A 20,898-nucleotide genomic window follows, 5' to 3' on the forward strand; every position below is an offset into this window, starting at 1 on the left:
TGAATCTCTGGACCAGCCTTATTACATTTGTTAAAAAAAGAAAACACTTCCCACAGAACAACACTTTACTTCAAAGATGCATTTTAACTGTTACTACAATAAAACATATGGAAAATGGATGTTCTTATCTGTTGATACTTTACATAGACAAATGTCTGCTAAGATTGATAACCGCTTTATCATATCCTTATAGAAAATAATGCCAAAATTTTACCCTATGATAATATGACAATAACATGAACAAATTTTTACATTTTCCCTTAGATCCCCGAATTGCCTCAGCCGTGTGATATGACATTGTTATAGGATATTACACGCTTCCGGTTGATATCACACCCCTAATTCCGTAATTGCGCAACGTACTGTTCCGTTATTGATTCGAAATCAAAACATGGCTGACGACATCGGAGACAAAACGCAGGACCACATAAATTCACTTAAAAATGCCAATACCAACAGGAAAACGTTGAGCGATATGAACATTTTGACAAAATGGATGAGAAGGAACAGCGATATACGATTTACGTAATGTAGAGGATATACCCGCTATGGAGTTGGACAAAGTGCTGGCCCGATTTTGCATGAAAATCACCAAAGATGGCACAGCATATGAGCCTACCTCAATCAAGTCATTCCAAAGTAGTTTTTCTAGCATTATAATGGAAAAATGGAACATAAACATTATCACAGATACAGATTTCCATCACTCCAGAGAGGTGTTATCTGCGAAAATGAATGAGTTGAAATCTATGGGCACGGGGGCCAAAAAGAGACGTTCAGATCCTTTCAAAATAGACGAGATAAATTTGCTTTATGCTTTCTTGGTGCAGGTTATTGTTAAAAAATTCATTTATTGATCTGAAACTGGTCATAAAACTGTTAATTTATAGTACAACCACATGAAGTCTAAAATTTATGCCTCTGTCCTCATCATCGTCGCAGTTTAGGATTTCCCAGTCGCTCATTTATCTTTATGGAGTGAATGTGTGTGTAGTTCATTTTGAAAAAAAATTAACACTTTTCAGTTATATTGATATCACATACCTCTGTCTGATAAAGAGAGTCCAAAGGGATCGATATGAAACACCAATATAGAAGTATATGATAAAAAGATCATAACATGTCATTTTTCGTATCACACCCCTATCAGCCTACGGTCAATATCATGACCTAGGGCTGATAATAGGTGTGATATGAAAAATGCCATGTTATAATCTATAAAGATGGTCTTTGAGTATTCTCGGGTGCGAGAGACCATGGGTTTGATCCCAAACCAGGTCATACCAAAGTCATTGCTTCTCTTCCAAGCAGTCATGTAGGAGACTGAATGGTGATTTATTTGAATAATGTTTGAAATGTCGTGCTAACCTCTGTGTGGTAGCATATTATCAAATCCAACTCAACGTATCAGACTACACAGAAAAAGTTGCTACATATGTTTTCATATGTTTCAAAACATATGGAAACAGCAGTATGGAAATATAATATATCTATTTTTGCACATTAAGACTCACTAACTGCATTTTTTGTACCAATCCAAATGAAAACACACTTTTAATATCTGTTTTCTTAATAATATTTAAATGAAAATAAATTTATATTAAATACAACAAAATGTTTTACATATGTTTCAGAAAAATATGAAAAATATAATAATGTTGCAATTTTTCATGTGCTTAAATGCACGAAATATCTGGCACATTTGAAAGCTTAAACAATAATTAAATCAAGTAGTCAATACAGAAATCGATTTATACATGTTATCAATCTCACTACTTTATAAGTATAATATCAAATTTATCTACTTATTTATAACTTATAATACAATCAGGTACATCCTACGAACAGTCCCTATCTAAGTAAAACTATCGTAGGGAAAGAGAGGAGTACTTGATACGCAGACTAAGTACTGCAATAACTTACGGATGCAATAATATCAAAAGTATAGGAAACCTTTCAAGCCAATATAACAATAGCATGAATGTGATGAATTTATTTAACAAAAATCCAAGACGGGAAAGGAGTCATGGCCACCACCACTATACGTCACCTAAGTTACATGATGTCTCAATAGATGGTCTCCTTCCTTTCATACAAAAACCTCTTGGACTTCATAAATCTGTGCTATCCTCTTTTGGTCTCTCTACCAAGGACGATGATTGTGATATACCGTCTATGTACTGGATTCCTTAACTTCACAAGAATCCAAACAAACAACGTTTCATAGCTGGATCTGCAAAATGTACCACCAAACCTCTTTCAAAACTTTTAACTTCTATACTCGCAACTGTCAGAGGGTCTGCAGTCCTACCACAACACGTATTACTCCCATAGTGGTATTAATTCAATGTGGATCCTGAAAAATTCGAAAGATCTTTTGGAGACAATCAGTTCAAGACTATTATCTGAATGTAATAGCATTAAAACCTATGATTTTTTAAACACTGTATACTTCTATTCCCCATACTCAGTTAAAATCCCGACTTAAAAACATTATACATCGTTGTTTTTTCCAAAAAAGATGGTACACCTAGATACAAATATATAGTTCTTGGTAGAGATTCCTCATACTTTGTAAGAAATAATTCCAAATCATCTTCCAAATATACAGAGGAAGATGTTTACAAAATGCTGGAATTTTTAATCGACAACATATTTGTCCAGTGTGGTGGACGTGTTTTTCAACAAACGGTCGGCATTCCAATGGGAACAAATTGTGCTCCTTTACTTGCTGACCTATTTCTTCACTCTTGTGAGGCTGACTTTATAGCTGATTTGATCAGAAAGAAAGAATATCGTTTGGCTAGATCCTTCAATCTCCGTTTCCGCTATATAGATGACGTTTTATCTTTAAACAATCCTAATTTCAGGGATTTGATACATCGCATCTACCCAAAAGAACTTGAGATAAAGGATACTACAGACACTGTGAAGTCAGCCTCATATCTTGACCTACAATTAGGAATCGATGGTAAGGGAAAACTATTGACCAAACTATAAGACAAACGCGATGACTTTTCATTCCATATTGTCAATTTCGTTTCATCTTTTGGAACACACCTTCAGCCCCTGGTTATGGAGTTTTCATATTACAACAAACGTTATGCCAGAGCACATCGTAACTACACAGACTTTTTGTACCGCTCTATGTTTCTTACAGTTAGGCTTCTGGAATAGGGTTATGATTGTAGTCATCACTACAGAAGTTTTATGGTCGTCATCATGTCGATCGTTACGGTGTATCCATCTGCACCATAAGAACCGAATTGTTCAACGTGTCATAGTTGTCCTTCTCTCTATTTATTAGGAATTCGGCGGGGGTTTCTTGAAAAGTAGAGGATACCTACCCTGCCGGTTCACCTGGTTTATGCTCCCAGTTTTTAGTGGAGTCCTATTGGAGTTGCTCAATTAGTTTTGTTGCTTTTAACGTATTATTTTGGTTATGTTATGTTCTTTGTTATGTGTGTTTGTTTTCTATGTCAGGTCTTTGTCACTGGATTACATTCTTTTGATTTCCTCTAGAATCTTTGTTCACTTGATTACTGTTTAAAAATGCCCCGTGCAGATCCGGGTGTTAAAAGAATAGGCCTGCAGCAGCGCTAAGCTTGTCGTAAAAGGCGACTAAATAGTGCTCAGAACCCTAGCCGGGGGCTAGGGCGCTTTGCCCACAGAGCAACTGGGGTGTGTGCCCCAGGTGGTGGAATGGGGTACCCCTGGTGTGTTACATGCTGGGGTTGTCAGGCTATAATATGGAAAACCTGACCGCAAACCATAGTGGTGCACCGTGTTGGGAAAGATGCCACGTTCCTCGCACGTTAAAGGACCCTACTGTGGTATTCTCCCGGAGTAGGAACCATAGGGCTCCGCCACAGGAGGCTAAATTGCCTGACCCTACCCACCTCTCCATATTTCCAGTGGCAATCAAAATTTGTCGACCCCATTGTCCTTGTGTCCCATGCCTTTTTCATTTCATCATCATTTCATGTTCATTTTATCATCAATTTCATGTTCATCGTCTGAATATAGCTGAAATATTGCTGCTCGGACGTTAAACCCCAAACAAACAAACAAACAAACTTTAAAAATGCCCAGAAAATCAATGTTTTTCTTTTTAAATGAATCATGATGATTTAATCTGAAAACAATGGACGAAGTACTATTTCTGCTCTTTTTGATAAAGTGAGATCATGAACAAAAAGTTTCTTTGAATTCCTATACAACCTTTTCTGTATATATTAACTCCCCACTTAAAGAAATGAACTTCCAAAGTTATCAACACAATATCATGTCAATTAAAATAAATGTATTGAATGGAAAGTGGACGTGGAAATGAACATGTTGCTGTTTTTTTTTTAATTTTTAAGTTTTTTATCATAGTTTTCTTAGATGTATTTTTAAAAGTGTATACAAATATTATTTTTGGATATTTCTAGTTTTTTAAAGATCATATTCCGTGTAAGATTTGGGCGAGTCAACAAATCAAATATTATTTTTAACCAGCTTATTCATTTTTTTAGATCTTACTTTTAGATTTGTTATTCCAATGTGTGTGTGTGTGTGTGTGTGTGTGTGTGTGTGTGTGGTTTTTGATTTTCCCTGGTTTTTGTGTTTTTGTTAGTTTAAATTGCACCATAAATTAGTTACTTAACAAATAAAGATGAACTCAGAAAACAAATCAAGGTTTATTTCACAACCACTTTAAGATGCAAGTTTTCGTCGTTGATATCAATGGAAGGATGATCAACTCTTTCTACTAGGTTTTAGTAAGTATTTGCATACAAGAGTTCATTCAAGACAAGTTCACATAATGACGAAGATAGATACACACAAATAGACATAAACGTATTGATGTGTTTCACGTATTTTAATGTTCTGTTTATAAAAATCAACATGAAAAAAGGTACACCAACGTTCAAAAAAGAACTTACAGATTTCAAGCAACAGTCCACAGTCAGAAGATGTTGGTCATCAATATGTCTTTGTGTCGGTATATTCCTTTATATTTTGATTTTGAGTATACACTTGTTTTTTTTGTTTTGTTTTTTTTTGGCTTTTTTTTTGGTCTTTTTGGTTTTGTTTGTTTGTTTTTTTGTTTGTTCACCTTTTGGTTATCTCTGTGAGTATTTACTATTTTGTATGTAGGTATTTGTTGCATTTCATCATCTCCTTTCTTTTTCCTTTACTTTCGATGCAGGATAAGTTGATTTGGTAAATGTCTCAAGAATAAGGAATATTGATATAGCTGTGTGATCAATTCCAAACCTCATCGATGACCGTTTTGATTTTTATAAAAAGATAAGTTGCATATATATCATGAGCATCGTTTTCATATCGTGTTTGTAATTTTATTTTGATTAAGCTTCGCAAGGATCTACTCAACTTTGAAACTTTTTGAAACTTTTGAAACTTTTTTATATCACCAAGAGGCTCCACATGGAGCATAGCAGTAAAAAATAAACATATATACAATTATGAACAATGTTGAACATGCTGAATGAACACAACAGAAGGTAATATTATTTGAATAAAGACATCACTATCTTGGCAAGGCCTATTATAGTAAATTTATGTTCACAATTCATTAACACCCTATAGCTAATAGTATTTGGACTGTCAGTTATGTATTCTGGCAAGAATCTACATCTTTCTTGAATAAAATAAGTACAATTGAACAGATAATGAAATTCATCACCTAATTCTTGTTTATTACAAAGATCACATATTCGTTCAGATCTATCAATGGCTAAGAAGCAATTTATGACTAACACATCTGAGTCGACATAAGTTATACAATAAATCTTGTGGTAATACAGTTAAATAATTTTCAAAACCAAAAGTTGTCTTGTACATCCTATAATTAGAACATTTAGATGAATTATATACTTGATCTTTCCAGTTTTCAACAAAGGTGTCAAATAATGACTGTTTAACCTTTTTGGATAAATGAAAATGTACATCTACATTCTGATCATTCCAAATCTGAATATTACCAGTCTTAATTAAAATATCTTTTATACAGTTTAACCACTTTGAGTGATACACATTTTCTTTATCTAACTTGTATAAAATGTTGTACAAAGTATAGGAAATTTTTTCATGTTTACCATTTATAATACGTTCCCAAAAAACAATCATTCTTGCACTAATAGGAATATACATAGGTATTATACCAAGTTCACCATATATCATACATGTTGGTGAATATTTTTTAACTTTCGGTATATATTTGCAAAATTCAAGATGCAATCTCTAAATAATTTTATTATCTTCATATCCCCACACTTCTGCTCCATACATCAAAATGGGAGCGATCATTGAATCAAACATTTGTAGTAAAATATCTATAGGTAAACATAGTTTTATTGATTTGCGTAATACATAGAACATAGCTTTGCGGTCTTTGCTGTTAGATTTAAAACACAATTTTGTAGAAAATTTAATACCTAAATATTGAAATTCATCAACTAAAGACAATTCTTCACCATTAAGATTAAATCTAATATTTTCGACATTACGATTCTTACAAAAATAACAACTTTGGTTTTCTCATCATTAATCTTTAAGTCTGACAATATAAAAACATTGCATTCAGAGAAGATTGTAGTTTTTCTGCAGATTCGGCTAATATTACATCAGCATATAATAATAAATATAACTTAAAGTATACCTCAATTTCTGAATCGTCAAACACCAAATGTGCAATAATACTAATATCAGTGAGACCATTGTAAGAATGAGACATAAAATCAACCAAATCATTAAGAAATACAGAAAACAAAAGGGGTGACAAATTTTCCCTTGTCTAACTCTAATTTCAAATAAAAAAATCTGAACAAATGAAACCTTCTCTAACACAAGATTTGGCATTCTTATATAAGTTTTGAATTACAGTTAATATTTTTCCATCAATATATGTACGTAGTAATTTTTGCCATAACATAATTCTAGGTACAGAGTCGAAAGCTTTACGATAAACAAAAAAAAAGCACAATACAACTTTTTCCTTCGGAATAAGTATAAATCTATTAAACATTTAAGATTGAATATATGATCTACAGTGTTATATCCTTTTCTAAAACCAGCCTGTTACTCACGTAATAATCCTAAACTTTCTAAGTAATTAAACAATCTGTTGTTGAGTATACATGTAAATAACTTGCCAAAACAACTTAATATTGTAATACCTCTATAATTATCTACATCAGCTTTATCACCTTTATTTTTATAGAAAATGCATTTAATATATGATCGCATGCTTTAAATATGCTTTATTATTTTTAAGAGATTTATCAGCATCAAAAACTTCCTTCTCACTCATTACTTGGTTAATTTCAATATTATGTTCCCTTTCATTATCAGGTAAAACAATATCAACATCATCATGAACAATGTTAAGATTCTTGAAATGATCATAAAATACATTTAGAGCAACCTTACTGAATTAGCAACGGTTGTACGAACACGATAATAATAATTTTTAGACTTATGATAATTTTACGTTTGACATAACAATCACTATTAAAATATATTTTTCTACCAGATTTTTTAACATTAGTGTTAATATTATTGACAACATTTTTATTAACAAACATGTCGAATTCTACAGCTGCAGATTTAAAAATATCATTACAATTTTCTATAAGTCCTTGACACAAACCAGCGGTCAAAGTCTGATGATTAACATCCTCAAGTCTACTTAAAAGTTCCTGAATTTTCGCATCATCTATGCTGGCTTTAAAATCTGCTAAAAGGTCGTTGTTCCATCTGGGTTTAACAATAGTGGTACTAACAATATTATCATTGTCCATAAAGTTTAGTCATTCATCATTATTACAATTATCTAAATTAATGCGTGTACTTGTACAAAAAAATTGATAAACTTAATGGATTATGAATATCACTTAATATTGGATTAAAATGTAATACATTGAAATCAAATAAAGTACGGACTAATTCAGGTGGCATAGTAGCATAATCAATGACACAATTGTTACAGGTAGTGTGACCCAAGTTTTGATCATGACCAAATCTGCCATTTACTATGAATAAATCCAGACTTTTAAATAGTTCAATTAGCCTAAAACCATAATTATCGTGTCTACTTTTGTCCTGAGATGACCTTTTTAAAGGAACACCACATTCATTTAAAATATATATATTGGCAATAGCATGTACATCATTAAAAGTATACCACTTACGTATAAAATTTCGAGTTATTCCGCTTGAAACTTTACCATAAATTTCCATTTAATCTTTTTTTTTAAATGGAAACTGAGAGTCCATTTTGACATAAATTAAACAAAAAATTTGAAGGATATTTACTCAATATTTCTGTACGATGTTCCTTTGTTATTTAGTCTTAATTCAAATGTGTATTTAAAATGATATTTTAACCAATAAAGATACTCCTTAGGGCTTCATTGTCGCTCACAAATGATTTTAAAAACCAACGCTTTGCTCTCGTCAAAATATCATGACGATAAAAAAACTGACATGGAAAAAACACCCCTCTTTATTCAGATAATGTCACTTGCTTATTTGTTTCCTTCCATCTCTGTTTTGTCTCCTTTCCTTCAAATTGTTTTACAATCATGCTTAGTATAAAGTACTTCTATTTAGCCTGGTTAAAAATGAAAGTGATTTTCAATTCCATCAGACTACAATGAAAATCATTTTGATGTTATATGTGTCTTTTAGTTCTAATTTACTTATTCTGGTTCTAAATACAAGCTACAACAACAAAAAATATTTAATTTATTTATATGTATTTTTTCCCTTTAAAATATTTTCCTAGTAGTTGAATACGCGTGGAAAATGAACCAAATAATGCATTCATATAAACATGCACCTGTTTTTTTTCTTTTATTTCTGGAGCTTTGTTGAACGACTGACTCTTTTTACACCTTTAGTATCCAAATACCCAGACAAACGATATTCACTTTGAATTTAAAAATTTGACGGAAAAAAATGCATTAATTATAATGATACATATTTTGCAAAAAAAATCATTTCTCAGTGTATACATTTTTTTTAAAAGTTGCAGAGTTTATTTTGAAGTTGAACAATTTATCTATTTTCTATTAATATATTTTCTTTGCTTTGTTTACAAGAAAGCTATAATGATTTTATTACTCTTTACACCAATCTAAAGAAGAAAAAAAATAATACTGAATATTTCCATACAAAATTGTTAAAAAAATATTCTGCTGCAGATATTTGATATAACACACATTTCCACAAAATTGAAGTGTCTCCGGTAGGCTTACTTATTAAAATCATTTTTCATTCTTTGCATAATTACTGGTTTTATGTGTTTTTGCACTTTTTACGAGCAATCTTACTTTGCTCATTCCTTTCTAATTATTCTTGTCGAATTTTTCACATTCTTTACTTAATTAATTGAGCAATCATTCGTTATTTTGTATATCCTTTGTGTTTAGTGTTTTAATAATTTTTCTTCAAAAGGCTTCACAATCACCTAAAATCAACCACATGCGTCTGTACACAAATCCCTAATATTTTTATGACAGAAACAACAATTTTCTATGTCGTCACCATATAGCTGCCCGCACATCCCGCAAACACGTGCATATCTGACTAAGTACTGTATTGGCAAGGTAATAAGGTCACAATGAATGCAGTTTTGGTATGCAGAGATGCTTTCGATATATAGCAATACACCAATGCACATTAAAACAGTAAAAACTCTCTGAAAATGAAAACAATCTTTTCAATAATTCTCGTTTTCATGAAAATTAAAAACATCCGTTTATATATGACAATTTTCTTTGAGCGAATATTTAAAGAAATTCAAATAAATGCATCAATTAAGATACAATTATGTTTAATCTTACAATGGTAACTAATAATTGTTTGGGTGTAAGTTTGTTTTTCCGCCAAAATATGCTAGGTACTGACCATGTTGCTGCCTTTACGGGATCCTTTTGCATTCTGTTCTATCCTGTATGTGTGAAGAAAATCCAGCCGGTTAACCATAGAGTCTGAAGTGACAGATGGAGTAAAATCTCTTTCTTTTTATTTTTTTTGACGCAGTAAATTCGATTTCATCCGACATTGAAAAGCCGATAGATATTTGTGGTTAAATTTTGAAAGAGGGTGTGTAACTGGTCACCTAAAGGAAAAATCCTTTGCATAAAATAGATCTGACAGTAGTTTCAAAATACTGAACATTCTTTAAACAATAAATAAATCTGCAAATAAATTGATATTGGCGGTTTATATAAACATTTATTCAACACACTTTTTACTTACGCAACTGAAAATTTAGAGTATTCCGGTATTAGAGTGGGAACTAATAGTTGTGGTTTTGATATTAAAAGGAAAACGAATAAAGGGATTAGAAATGAACGGAAGTAAATTGCAATGGCATGCCATGACGCAAGGGTTGTTTGTACTATAGTAACTGTTAATAGGTACACAGCAGTCTAATGACAGCTTTAAAACACAGCTCTTTGGACTTTTGGCATCGTGTTTATTTTTCTCATTTGATTCTTTTTATTGCTGTTAATTCTTCACTCTTATGAGGCTGACTTTATAGCTGATCTGATCCGAAAGAAAGAATATCGTTTAGCTAATTATAATTTCGGGGATTTTATACGTCACAAACAGCTTTGCTGTACCGAGTTAAATATTTCAAAAGTTATCAATGTTCATTAAAATATTATTGGCGGTCAAAATAATCATTGACCAACTTCCAAGCCTATTGAACAATTGATTTTAAATGCAATACAAATTTCCAACCATTTCAAACTGAATACGGAAGGGCAATCACATTGAAATGGATATTCCAACGATTAGAGACTTACTGTAATTACCGAAACTATAAGTATCTCCATAGCTGCACCCAAAGAAAATGATTACCGTACCAGGCATTGTTTGTTTTGTTTGTGGTATGGAATATCCTTGTGGTAGTGAATATCCTTGTGGTAGTTTTTCTTTTAAGGCCATTTGTTGGGTAACGATCCATGCGCCTTTGTCATCGTAAAATATCTAGATAACTATAGTTAAAGCAAAGTACAAGGCTCTCGATTTAAAGAAAAAATAAGAACACATGCAGACAGTTTAACAAAACAACACAAAACCACAATAAAGTCAAATAAAATGAGCAACCTGCGTATAAACCAGGTTTAGGGTAAGCGTCCTCTGCTCTGATCAAAAAAAGGTATTTATCATCCATATTAAACAGACGAAAATTAAATAAATCATTCTTCAATGTAGAGATTAACACGATTATTAAGAATGCCGTTATAACTGATCCTGCTTCGAAGTTCAACGCGCATGTTATTATGGCAGCGGTTTATTTCTACTTTTGTTGATTTCGGTATATTCGGTAGAAAGCTTAGTAAATTATCTCCAGTTCAGGTCGATATATTCGGCAGAAAGCTTACTAAATTATCTCCAGTTGAGGTCGGTAGATTCGGCAGAAAGCTTAGTAAATTATCTCAAGTTCTATTGGAAAGGTCCGTTGGATTGTTCCAAAACAACAATTCTTATGTCCACAATATGAATGGACCAGGCAAAGAGTAATCAAGTTAACCAAGGTTATAGCGGAATCAAAAGAATGTAATCCAGGGACAACGACCAGACATGGAAAACAGACATACACAACAAAGAATATAAAGTAACTAAAATCATACATACAAAGTAACAAAGGCAAATGAGCAACTCGGACTCCACTAAAAACTGGAAGCATGGATCAGGTGCACCGGTAGGATAAGCAAAATTTCGTTCTTCTTTTTGTTGAGATGATTTCATATAATTTATTTTTGCAGATTTATTATGTGATATGTTTCCGTTTGCTCTGATATATGCGACATTAATGAATAATACACATATATGAACACATATTGTTCTAAAATATAGTGGTAAATCTTTTGAATAATAAGTTTAGTTGTTGCTCATTCAGACACAAATAAAACTTGTTGTGCGTGTAACACATAGTGTTACATAAAACAAAAACTTCGAATTTGTACATGTCACTTTAATACAAACACAGAAAGATACAATGTTAACAATATTTCCTTACCATCCCTTCATCAATTACACATTTCTAACAATATGACACTATGCTCAGCAGTTTTGATATCAGCAAGTTTTTATCTCTACTAAGTTGAAAATATGAAATATATTCAATCTAGTAGCTCAGTATATAATTTATTTCACATTACCTTTAAAACGTGACTATCCTTTTACCTGTTTCATCTGGCAATATTTTAGCCATACCTACCGCACAATTATATATCTTTAATATACTTTACCACATAAAGCAAAAAAAAAAATTATCCTCTGAAACAATTTATTTGATCACTATCAGAGGAACTTTTTTCAAGAGGAAACATTTATTGGAATGAGATTACCAAAAATAACTTCTAAAAATTTAGTTAAATAAAATTATGGCAGCTGCTGCAGGAAAGACAAAAACCTACCAAAAAAAAAAAAAAAAAAAAAAAAAAAAACGGAATATGAAGAACTAACAAAACAAATATTTGTAATAAATGACAAACGTATCTGAATTTACCTTTCTAATTGATCACAACCGTAATCGATTGTCAGAGCCGTTTTAAAATTACCAACATAGATCTTATCATACATGCCAGTTTATCAAGTGCATATAAACACAACGACAAAATGCCTTGTCAGACTTTGACAACATCTGAAAAATCAGGAGGTCTCATCACAATTTCGGTTTCGGCCTTTTCTACTGGCCTGTCAGTGTCCGAGTTATGTTCGTTTTTGGGTTCCATATTCGGGGAATAGGCAGACTTTGACGAATCGCAACCAGTGTCATTTGTGGGAGGATTGTCGTCGGTGAAACTGTCGGTTGAAGGTAAACTGTCGGGCTTTAAGGCTTGTAAACATTTCTAACAGCAATAAAAGAGAAAACGCATGAAACTTTTTTGCAACAATCTCAGCGTTTTATATAAGTAGAAAATGAAATCAATTTTTTTTTTATTTTATCTAATTTTTATATTAGACCGTTTGTTGCTGATCGAAGAGAAATTTTAGTAAAATGTCAGTTATTGATTCTTTACTAAAGTAGTTTGACATAGACTACATTGTTTTGTTAGTATTTCCCATTTGTTCTAATGTCTTATTACAAAATTACATATTCAGATAGATGACGTACCTGTCTTATATCTCCCTTCCCTTTACATATAGCATGTACTGCTCCAAGAATCATTGATAAGGAGAGTGGTAGAATTGAGATAATCCATCCAATATTCTCCAACTTTTTTTCATCATAACCAAATATTGAGTAAGGATAAACGTTCACTGCGAAGTAATATATCAGCATTCCCTGTCATCATTAAACATGAGAACCAATATAATACTGTATACATTTTTAAAAAAAGAGTTTATAAAATACTAGTTTGTCTTTTTCCCCAGCAATATTTAACACTAACTTTGTTTAAAATAGATACCGACAGGCCACTAAAAACTCTTACAAAAATCTTAATTTGAAAAGACACTGTAGGATGATTATACGATGTGAACAGCTAGAGTTATGATACCTTTATTAAGGATAGACTCATTTTTTTTCTTCAGAAAACGAGGGAAATGCATGATCCCGTATCAAAACAACATGAAACTAATTTCGGATTGGATTGCTGCTTCCTTGTAGGGCAAGCGTTAAAAGTGATTTATTATTCAATAATTCGCTTTGTTTAAGGCAATCCTTTTTTCATACTTACATCATACACATTTGAGATACATACATATGCATTTGGGTTTTGTAAATTACTATAAAAGTGTTACCAAATCAAATAAAGAAATTGAACATGCAATGGCATAGAATGATTAATAATTAATATAGCAAAATAGCCTTGTTTTCATTTTAATTATCGATAATTAATTAAAAAATCTACTTTGAGTAAATGTTTTTTTTTTGTTATCAACCAAGCCTTCAGTATGTCATCATATTTTTATGAACCAAAAAATCAGAACAGTCACCGTGGGTTTGTTTTTTTTGCAAAGTCTTTTTCTAAACAATCACTGTAATATTTTCATTCCGAGTCAAAAAGATGTTGAATGTTGATTTTCTATTTCATTAACTTTTAGATAAATGAATAATTTCATTTTTGTTTTTGATTTTATGAGTTTTGTCTCGTACTAATTGTTTGATTTAAAAAAAAATGTTTAAGGCTGATTTTTACCAAATACTATGATCATTTTATAAAGAAAATACGAAAAAGCTATACATCACCAAATGTATTTATCTATCAATAGATAATCTATACATAAATGTCACTACCCCTAGTATTAATACATTGTATGAAAGTGTAAGGAATTATCCCTCCCACATCACAGGTATTCAAGCTGTTTCCCTTTTAATCCACATAAAATTAGTCTATATATTTCTGTTTGAAATGATGTGTAAAAGGTTTCTGGGTGTGCTGCGGTTACTTTTTGCAACAGATGTTGAGTTTTTCTCAGTGTTTTACGAATGCTTAATTATGTATTTTCTCACAATGCTCAGACACATCATGTCGAACATTTCTATCGTCTAGACGGTAGCATGAGCATCACGTAATTGTATTTGAATCATATTGATTAAACGACAATATGATATCATTTGACTTTATGACTGGCTGTAACGGTACAAAATTTAATTTAAACAAGTATTTCGAAAATAAATACATTACGTTTTAATGACGTCATACTTACAGCAGGAATTAGAGACGCCAGACCATACCAAGCACTCATAAATATACGTTCCACTGGTAGATACAGTGATTCCTGTTTCACTGTAAATGTAAAAAAAATGTGCAATTTTCACTGTGGTGTTACGTCTGTTTCATATCATGAAATGTGGTTGTTTTCATAATAAGTGTATGGTGCTATGATTGACACTCCTTGTATGCAAATCTCATTTTAAGAAGGCAAATTCCATAGACCCATTTAAAAAAGTGGTTAGTTTTCCATTACTTATACAGGCTTTATTATTTCTTTACATATAACAAAATGTGACTTTGTGGCTGACAGTCATGAAATGGTATAAAACATATCACTTTGATAACTTTAAGTTTTTTGAATGATTTTGTGGAACATTATGTGTTTTAGCTTTGTTTTGACAACCTTATAATCCCATGGCATATATAAGTTAGAAAATGATGAAGTCATCCTTATATGGTTCGATGCTGATACAATGACATAAGGTTTTAAAAATTACAATGGAAGTTTTAAAAGCAATACTGAATGGGGATTAGCCTAATGACGCGACCACTTGTAGTTTAATTAATGTCATGAAGTGGACCTGCATGGCCCCAAGAAGTATTATAACATCGTCATTACTAAATACATATCGTGTGATGGATTTTCTTTTGGGTTTTCACTAACTATATCTCACAATTGTATAAAATATTTTAATAAAGAACTAAATCTATTTTGTTTTGTTTTCGCAAAGGCGTTTTATGACAACTGAAGAAATTATGTGAAAATACACACACTTTTTAAAATTACACTCAAAAGCAATAAAACAAGATTTTAAAGAGGATATTGGGTGATACTCCTATCGGTACAAGTAGTAGAACTCCAAGATCTCGTCATTACTGTCGATAACTGATTTAATTTATAAGTTAATAATATTAAGGTCAGTCCTTTTCCTTAGCTTCTTTCAGAGTACACATTCCTTTTTTAGAAGACTACGTACATAAAAATTATCCAAAAAAAAAAAAAATTACACAAAAAAACACAAAAAAGCCACAAAAACAAAAACTAAAAAAAAACCTGATTTCACTTTTTTTAATGGAATTAGATTGTTTTTAAACTGAATAAATTTCGGAGCTGATTTCAAGTCAAAATCTATAATATATACATACAAATCATTGTCCGTTGGTATAATCATTGTGTATCGCATTTAAAAAAATCAATTTCAAATAAACAAATGACTTATTTCAGTCAAACTTCAAAATTTGTTAAACAAAAAAAATTGTCTTGAAAAACCCTCATTTTTTTATGTTGTGTGTTGAGTAGAAATGACAAAGAAAAAATATCTATTAGTGATCAGGTAACTGCAAAACAAATGTAAATCTTGTTCCAAAGCTAATTATATTTAATCTCAAAGGTATTAAATTAATAAAACAAATGAAATTTAAACCATCACAAACATGGTACCATAGAATATTATACATCAGGATATTTAAATTCTAAACCAAATAAAATATTATACTGTTATAATGTTTCATATTTTTAAACAAAGGATTAGCAACACGAAGTTAGTAATGGAATTTCTAAGATCTAAATAAAAAAGAATACCCATAAAAACATTTTGCCAAAACTTTTTTAAAGAAATATATCCAAATACATGAGATATTTTATCAATTTTATTTCAAGATCAATGGAATATGTCCCTTTTGATTTCACATCTTAAAGGTCAATCCATATTTTCTTTAATGTCCTTCTACGAATAATGCCTTCCAGTAGCGTCCTAGATTACCTCCACAACTTATACGATACTTATACGATATGTCTATTGTGAGGATGTAACAACCCTACGAATTTCATCATCCAGTTGCTGAATGCTGCATGTGTACGAATGAAATGCAGATTAATACGTCATCCATAAGCACTCCTACACAATCGTCTTATACTGCCATGACAGAAACAGCAATTCTCGATTTCTCCACCATACATATCACCACAAATGGCACACACTCTGGCATACTCAATGATCTTATGCATTGGCACTTTCATCAAATCGCATGGTGTACATGTATTGTTAGAGTGAACCAACTTGATGTACGAGAAAAGAATACACACCATCATTAAATAGTTCTGAAAAAAAAACTGAATAAAGAATAAAAGCAATTAAGTAGATCACGAAGCGTTTAATATCCAACAATTTTTAATCGAGAGAAGTAAGGACGACGTAAAAGTGAGAAATATTTATTTCGAAACTGATATTAAAGTTTAAAAAAAATTAAGATCATAACCGTAAAGTAAACTCAAATCATTAACTAATTAAGAAGCCACCCGAAGTACTTTTCATGGGAAATTTCGAACAATAAAAAAAACTAACCATATCTACGGGTTGAGTGCAGGATAAACAATACATGTATATATGCACAGTATTTATACATTTCCAATAACCGTTGAATCACATGATTCTCGTTAAAAGGTCACATGGTGCTAATTTCTTTAGCCAAACAAGCGGCTTCTATTGTAAGACACACATGTCACTTCAACCTGAATGCGCTTTTATCCTTCAATGAACAATTACTATAACCATCTAAGTTCATTCAAGAGAAATATGTAAATGAGAAAGTGGGCGTTCTCCGTTACGCAATAACAGTTGAAACAGAATGACGTGTAAAAAGAAAAAAAGTTTCAATTATTGCTACGATTTAGAAGTACTTCCATCATGAAAAACGTACGCAGAAAGTCCTTCATCTATCACTTAAATATAACATAGTACCTTAATGTATCAGTCTATTAGAAGCATAAATGAATAGACCATGGTATAATACAACAAGACAAAATTAAACTTATTTTATCCTGGCCTTCAGACCATACCTTGAATTTCATTGTTATGTAAAATACAACCATATAGACCGCAGACGAAAAAACATATACTTCGTATTGAATACTCATAAAATAATAAAACAAGACAACAAATTATTAGTTGACTGATTAACTTTAATATTTCTTAATTTTAAGCAACAGTAGAGAAATATCAACAGGCAAATACTAAACCTTTTTGCATGACCAATATAGAAACTGCCAATATATGTTGTCACCTTGTTATTTCCCCGTGGTACCAAAACACAAAAGTATATTAAATCTTTGATATTACTACAAATTGGATTTATATATTTAACATAGCCAGACGGAACAAATCTACTTACTGTCGACTTACGCTCAGAGTATACCAATTATCCAGTCTGTAGTCTTCAGAAAAAACCGTAGAGAAATTTAAATAACATTTTAGTTCTGACTAAATCATTACAAATTCGTCTTTGTTCTACATAACCAATCATTTTTAAAACGCTTGATAAAATAGCTTATAGTTTAGATTATGTTGGCCCATTAATGTTATTGACCTTAAAATAAACATACAATGGAAAGCGTTCTAAATTAAAAAGAAAATGTTTTATTCTTTACTTCTTAAGTGGTTATCATTGTTTTCATTGATGCACAGAAATTCTAGGGTCTTGAAAGCAATACAACAATTCTATTTTAGTCCGTTTTGTTATTATATCGCAGATGTTTTGATTCGAAATGTCACACAACATAACGAATATACCATTCCGTACTGAGCTACATCCGAACGTGACTTGTAAAATGCCAATATTTTCATTGATAAGTGATGTCTATCATAATTACTAAACAAATCGATATCAACACAGAGTAACACAGTTTTACAGCTTTCTTACAGTACTTTCAAGCAATTGGAAAAAAATTGACAATATGCAATCTAATACAGAAATGTCGCTATACTATAGATGCTTTTTCTTTAAAGTAGACAACAAAATAAGACAATAGTAAATACTAAAGCAACCGAAAAATAATCTGCTCATAATGAATTTTAAATAGTTAAATGCATAAAATTTAAGAACATTTTATAAGATCTATTAGACTTAGTTTGTAACTATTGTTAAAAGACAATTTACAAACATATATACAATAGCTGCTTAGGAAATGAACTAATACAACGACAAACATATATACAATAGCTGCTTAGGAAATGAACTAATACAACGACAAACATATGTACAATAGCTGCTTAGGAAATGAACTAATACAACGACAAACATATATACAATAGCTGCTTAGGAAATGAACTAATACAACGACAAACATATGTACTATTCCAAAATTCAACTGATGATTTGAATATTAGTCGATATACAACTTGGTAACTGGGCTATTTCTTTAATTGTAAAAAATCTACTCGCTATATAAAATGAACAATTTTTAAAGCTTTTTTCTCTAAATGTTATTTATCTGTGATAATAGATGAAACACACAGAGAAAAAGTTATAGTCGTCCTCAATATCACTACATTTACGTTAATATTCATGTGTTTTTATATCTGCATACTTAAGGTGCTTTTTAATTGGGTTATTGTTTCTAATTTGTGTTCCTTTTTATTACTCTCAGATATACAAAGAAAAGTGTGATTGTTTGTTTGCTTGTTGGGGTTTAACGTCCGAGCAGCAATATTTCAGCTATATTTAGACGATGAACATGAAATTGATGATAAAATGAACATGAAATGATGATGAAATGAAAAAGGGATGGGACACAAAGACAATGGGGTCGACAAATTTTGATTGCCACTGGAAATGGGGAGAGGTGGGTAGGGTCGGGCAATTTAGCCTCCTGTGGCGGAGCCATTTGGTTCCTACTCCGGGAGAATACCACAGTAGGGTTCATTAACGTGCGAGGAACGTGGCATCTTTCCCAACACGGCGCACCACTATGGTTTGCGGTCAGGTTTTCCGTATTATAGCCTGACAACCCCAGCATGTAACACGCCAGGGGTACCCCATTCAACCACCAGGGGCACACGTCCCAGTTGCTCTGTGGGCAAAGGGTTCTGAGCACTATTTAGTAGCCTTTTACGACAAGCTTAGCACTGCTGCAGGCCTATTCTTTTAACACCCGGACCTGCACGGGGCAAGAGAAGTATGAACTAACCATGTTAGAATTTCCTTCTAATCAAATAAATATTAACATAAAAGAAAAATGAGCAAACAGGAGACTCGTAAAATTGTTATTTGTAAGTTAAATTTAGTATGTGCTAATGAAGTAACAAAAAAAAGATTATCATTATAACAGGGCATACTTACGGGGCGCCGAATGGGACTCTTGTGGTTTGTGCTCAAAATTCAATTTTTGTGCAGACAAAATTAAAGTGCATTTTGTTCAAGAAAAATGAGTTCAGATTAACAAAATTTATAACATAACACAAATTTAAATTTTGTCATAAAAAGTAATCTTTCAGTGGACAAAATTTATTTTTGTTATGACAAAGTTCATTTTTGTATCACAGACTTTACTTTTGTTGCCTAATTTGGATATTTGGTAACAAAAACCAATTTTGTATGCAATTTAGTTATGATTGGATTCTGTGAAATAACTTGCATACAAAACTGAGAAATATTATGACAAAATTAAATTTTGTCACAAAATTCATCTTTGTGTTTTCAAAATCGAATTCTGTCATAACGAAATCACTTTTGCATGCAATTTAACACAAAAGTTAATTTTGTATGCAAATTAGTTTACAGAATCTTTTGGATATGCAAATGAATTCTCTTTTTGTAAGAAGGTCTCTCATTGGATATAGTAATTGAGGGTCTCGCAGACGCAGGTTTCCGATTACTTCGAGCAAGGACATATCATATGGATGGTGAGGTATTTAGAAAAAGTAAGTAATACCTAAAGTATAACATACTTTTGCAGAATAGCGCATCAACAATACGATATGCCTTTCTCGAAGTAATCGGAAACTTGCGAGACCCACGGTTACTATATCCAATGAGAGACGTTATTACAAAATCGTAATGAGAGAATTCATATGGATATCCGCTGAAACTAATTTGCATACAAAATTGACTTTTGTGTCACAAATCTGAATTTTGTGACACAAAACTCAATTTTGTCTCACAAAGTTGACTTTTGTGGCATAAAATTCATTTTTGTGACACATACTTCAATTTTGTGAGACAAAATTCAGTTTCGTGTCACAAAATTCAGATTTGTGACACAAAATGGACTTTTGTCCCACAAAATTAAGCCTTGTAATAGTTAACAGTGTACAGAGAGGCTCTTTGTATTATACAGACCAAAAACTGATCGCAGTAAATGAATATAAAAATGATACAACATATAATATAATAAATATATTTTTAAACAAAATCTACATTGACAGTA

At 31.5% G+C, this 20,898-nt stretch overlaps 1 protein-coding gene and 1 long non-coding RNA gene across 2 annotated transcripts in view; both read right to left on the minus strand.

Annotated features, from left to right (window-relative positions):
- Positions 1 to 11,968: 11,968 nt before the first annotated feature.
- Positions 11,969 to 20,898, minus strand: part of LOC148622664 (sodium- and chloride-dependent GABA transporter 1-like) — a 42,428-nt gene continuing 33,498 nt past the window's right edge. Inside the window, exons 12-14 of the mRNA XM_088572681.1 lie at positions 14,686 to 14,765; positions 13,148 to 13,318; positions 11,969 to 12,881 (exon numbers count right to left, since the gene is read on the minus strand). Of these exons, the coding sequence (XP_088428807.1) occupies positions 12,657 to 12,881; positions 13,148 to 13,318; positions 14,686 to 14,765 (476 nt within the window). The 3' untranslated portion in view covers positions 11,969 to 12,656. The remainder of the gene's footprint in view (positions 12,882 to 13,147; positions 13,319 to 14,685; positions 14,766 to 20,898) is intronic.
- Positions 16,331 to 20,226, minus strand: LOC148622665 (uncharacterized). The gene is made up of 2 exons (XR_015920679.1): positions 17,865 to 20,226; positions 16,331 to 16,794 (listed from the first exon to the last, which is right to left on the minus strand). It is a non-coding gene; the product is annotated as an uncharacterized LOC148622665 (long non-coding RNA).

This window comes from Perna viridis, chromosome 3, assembly GCF_037379345.1.
Source record: "Perna viridis isolate PV_CMFRI_1.1 ecotype Kerala chromosome 3, ASM3737934v1, whole genome shotgun sequence".
Taxonomy (NCBI): Eukaryota; Metazoa; Mollusca; class Bivalvia; order Mytilida; family Mytilidae; genus Perna; species Perna viridis.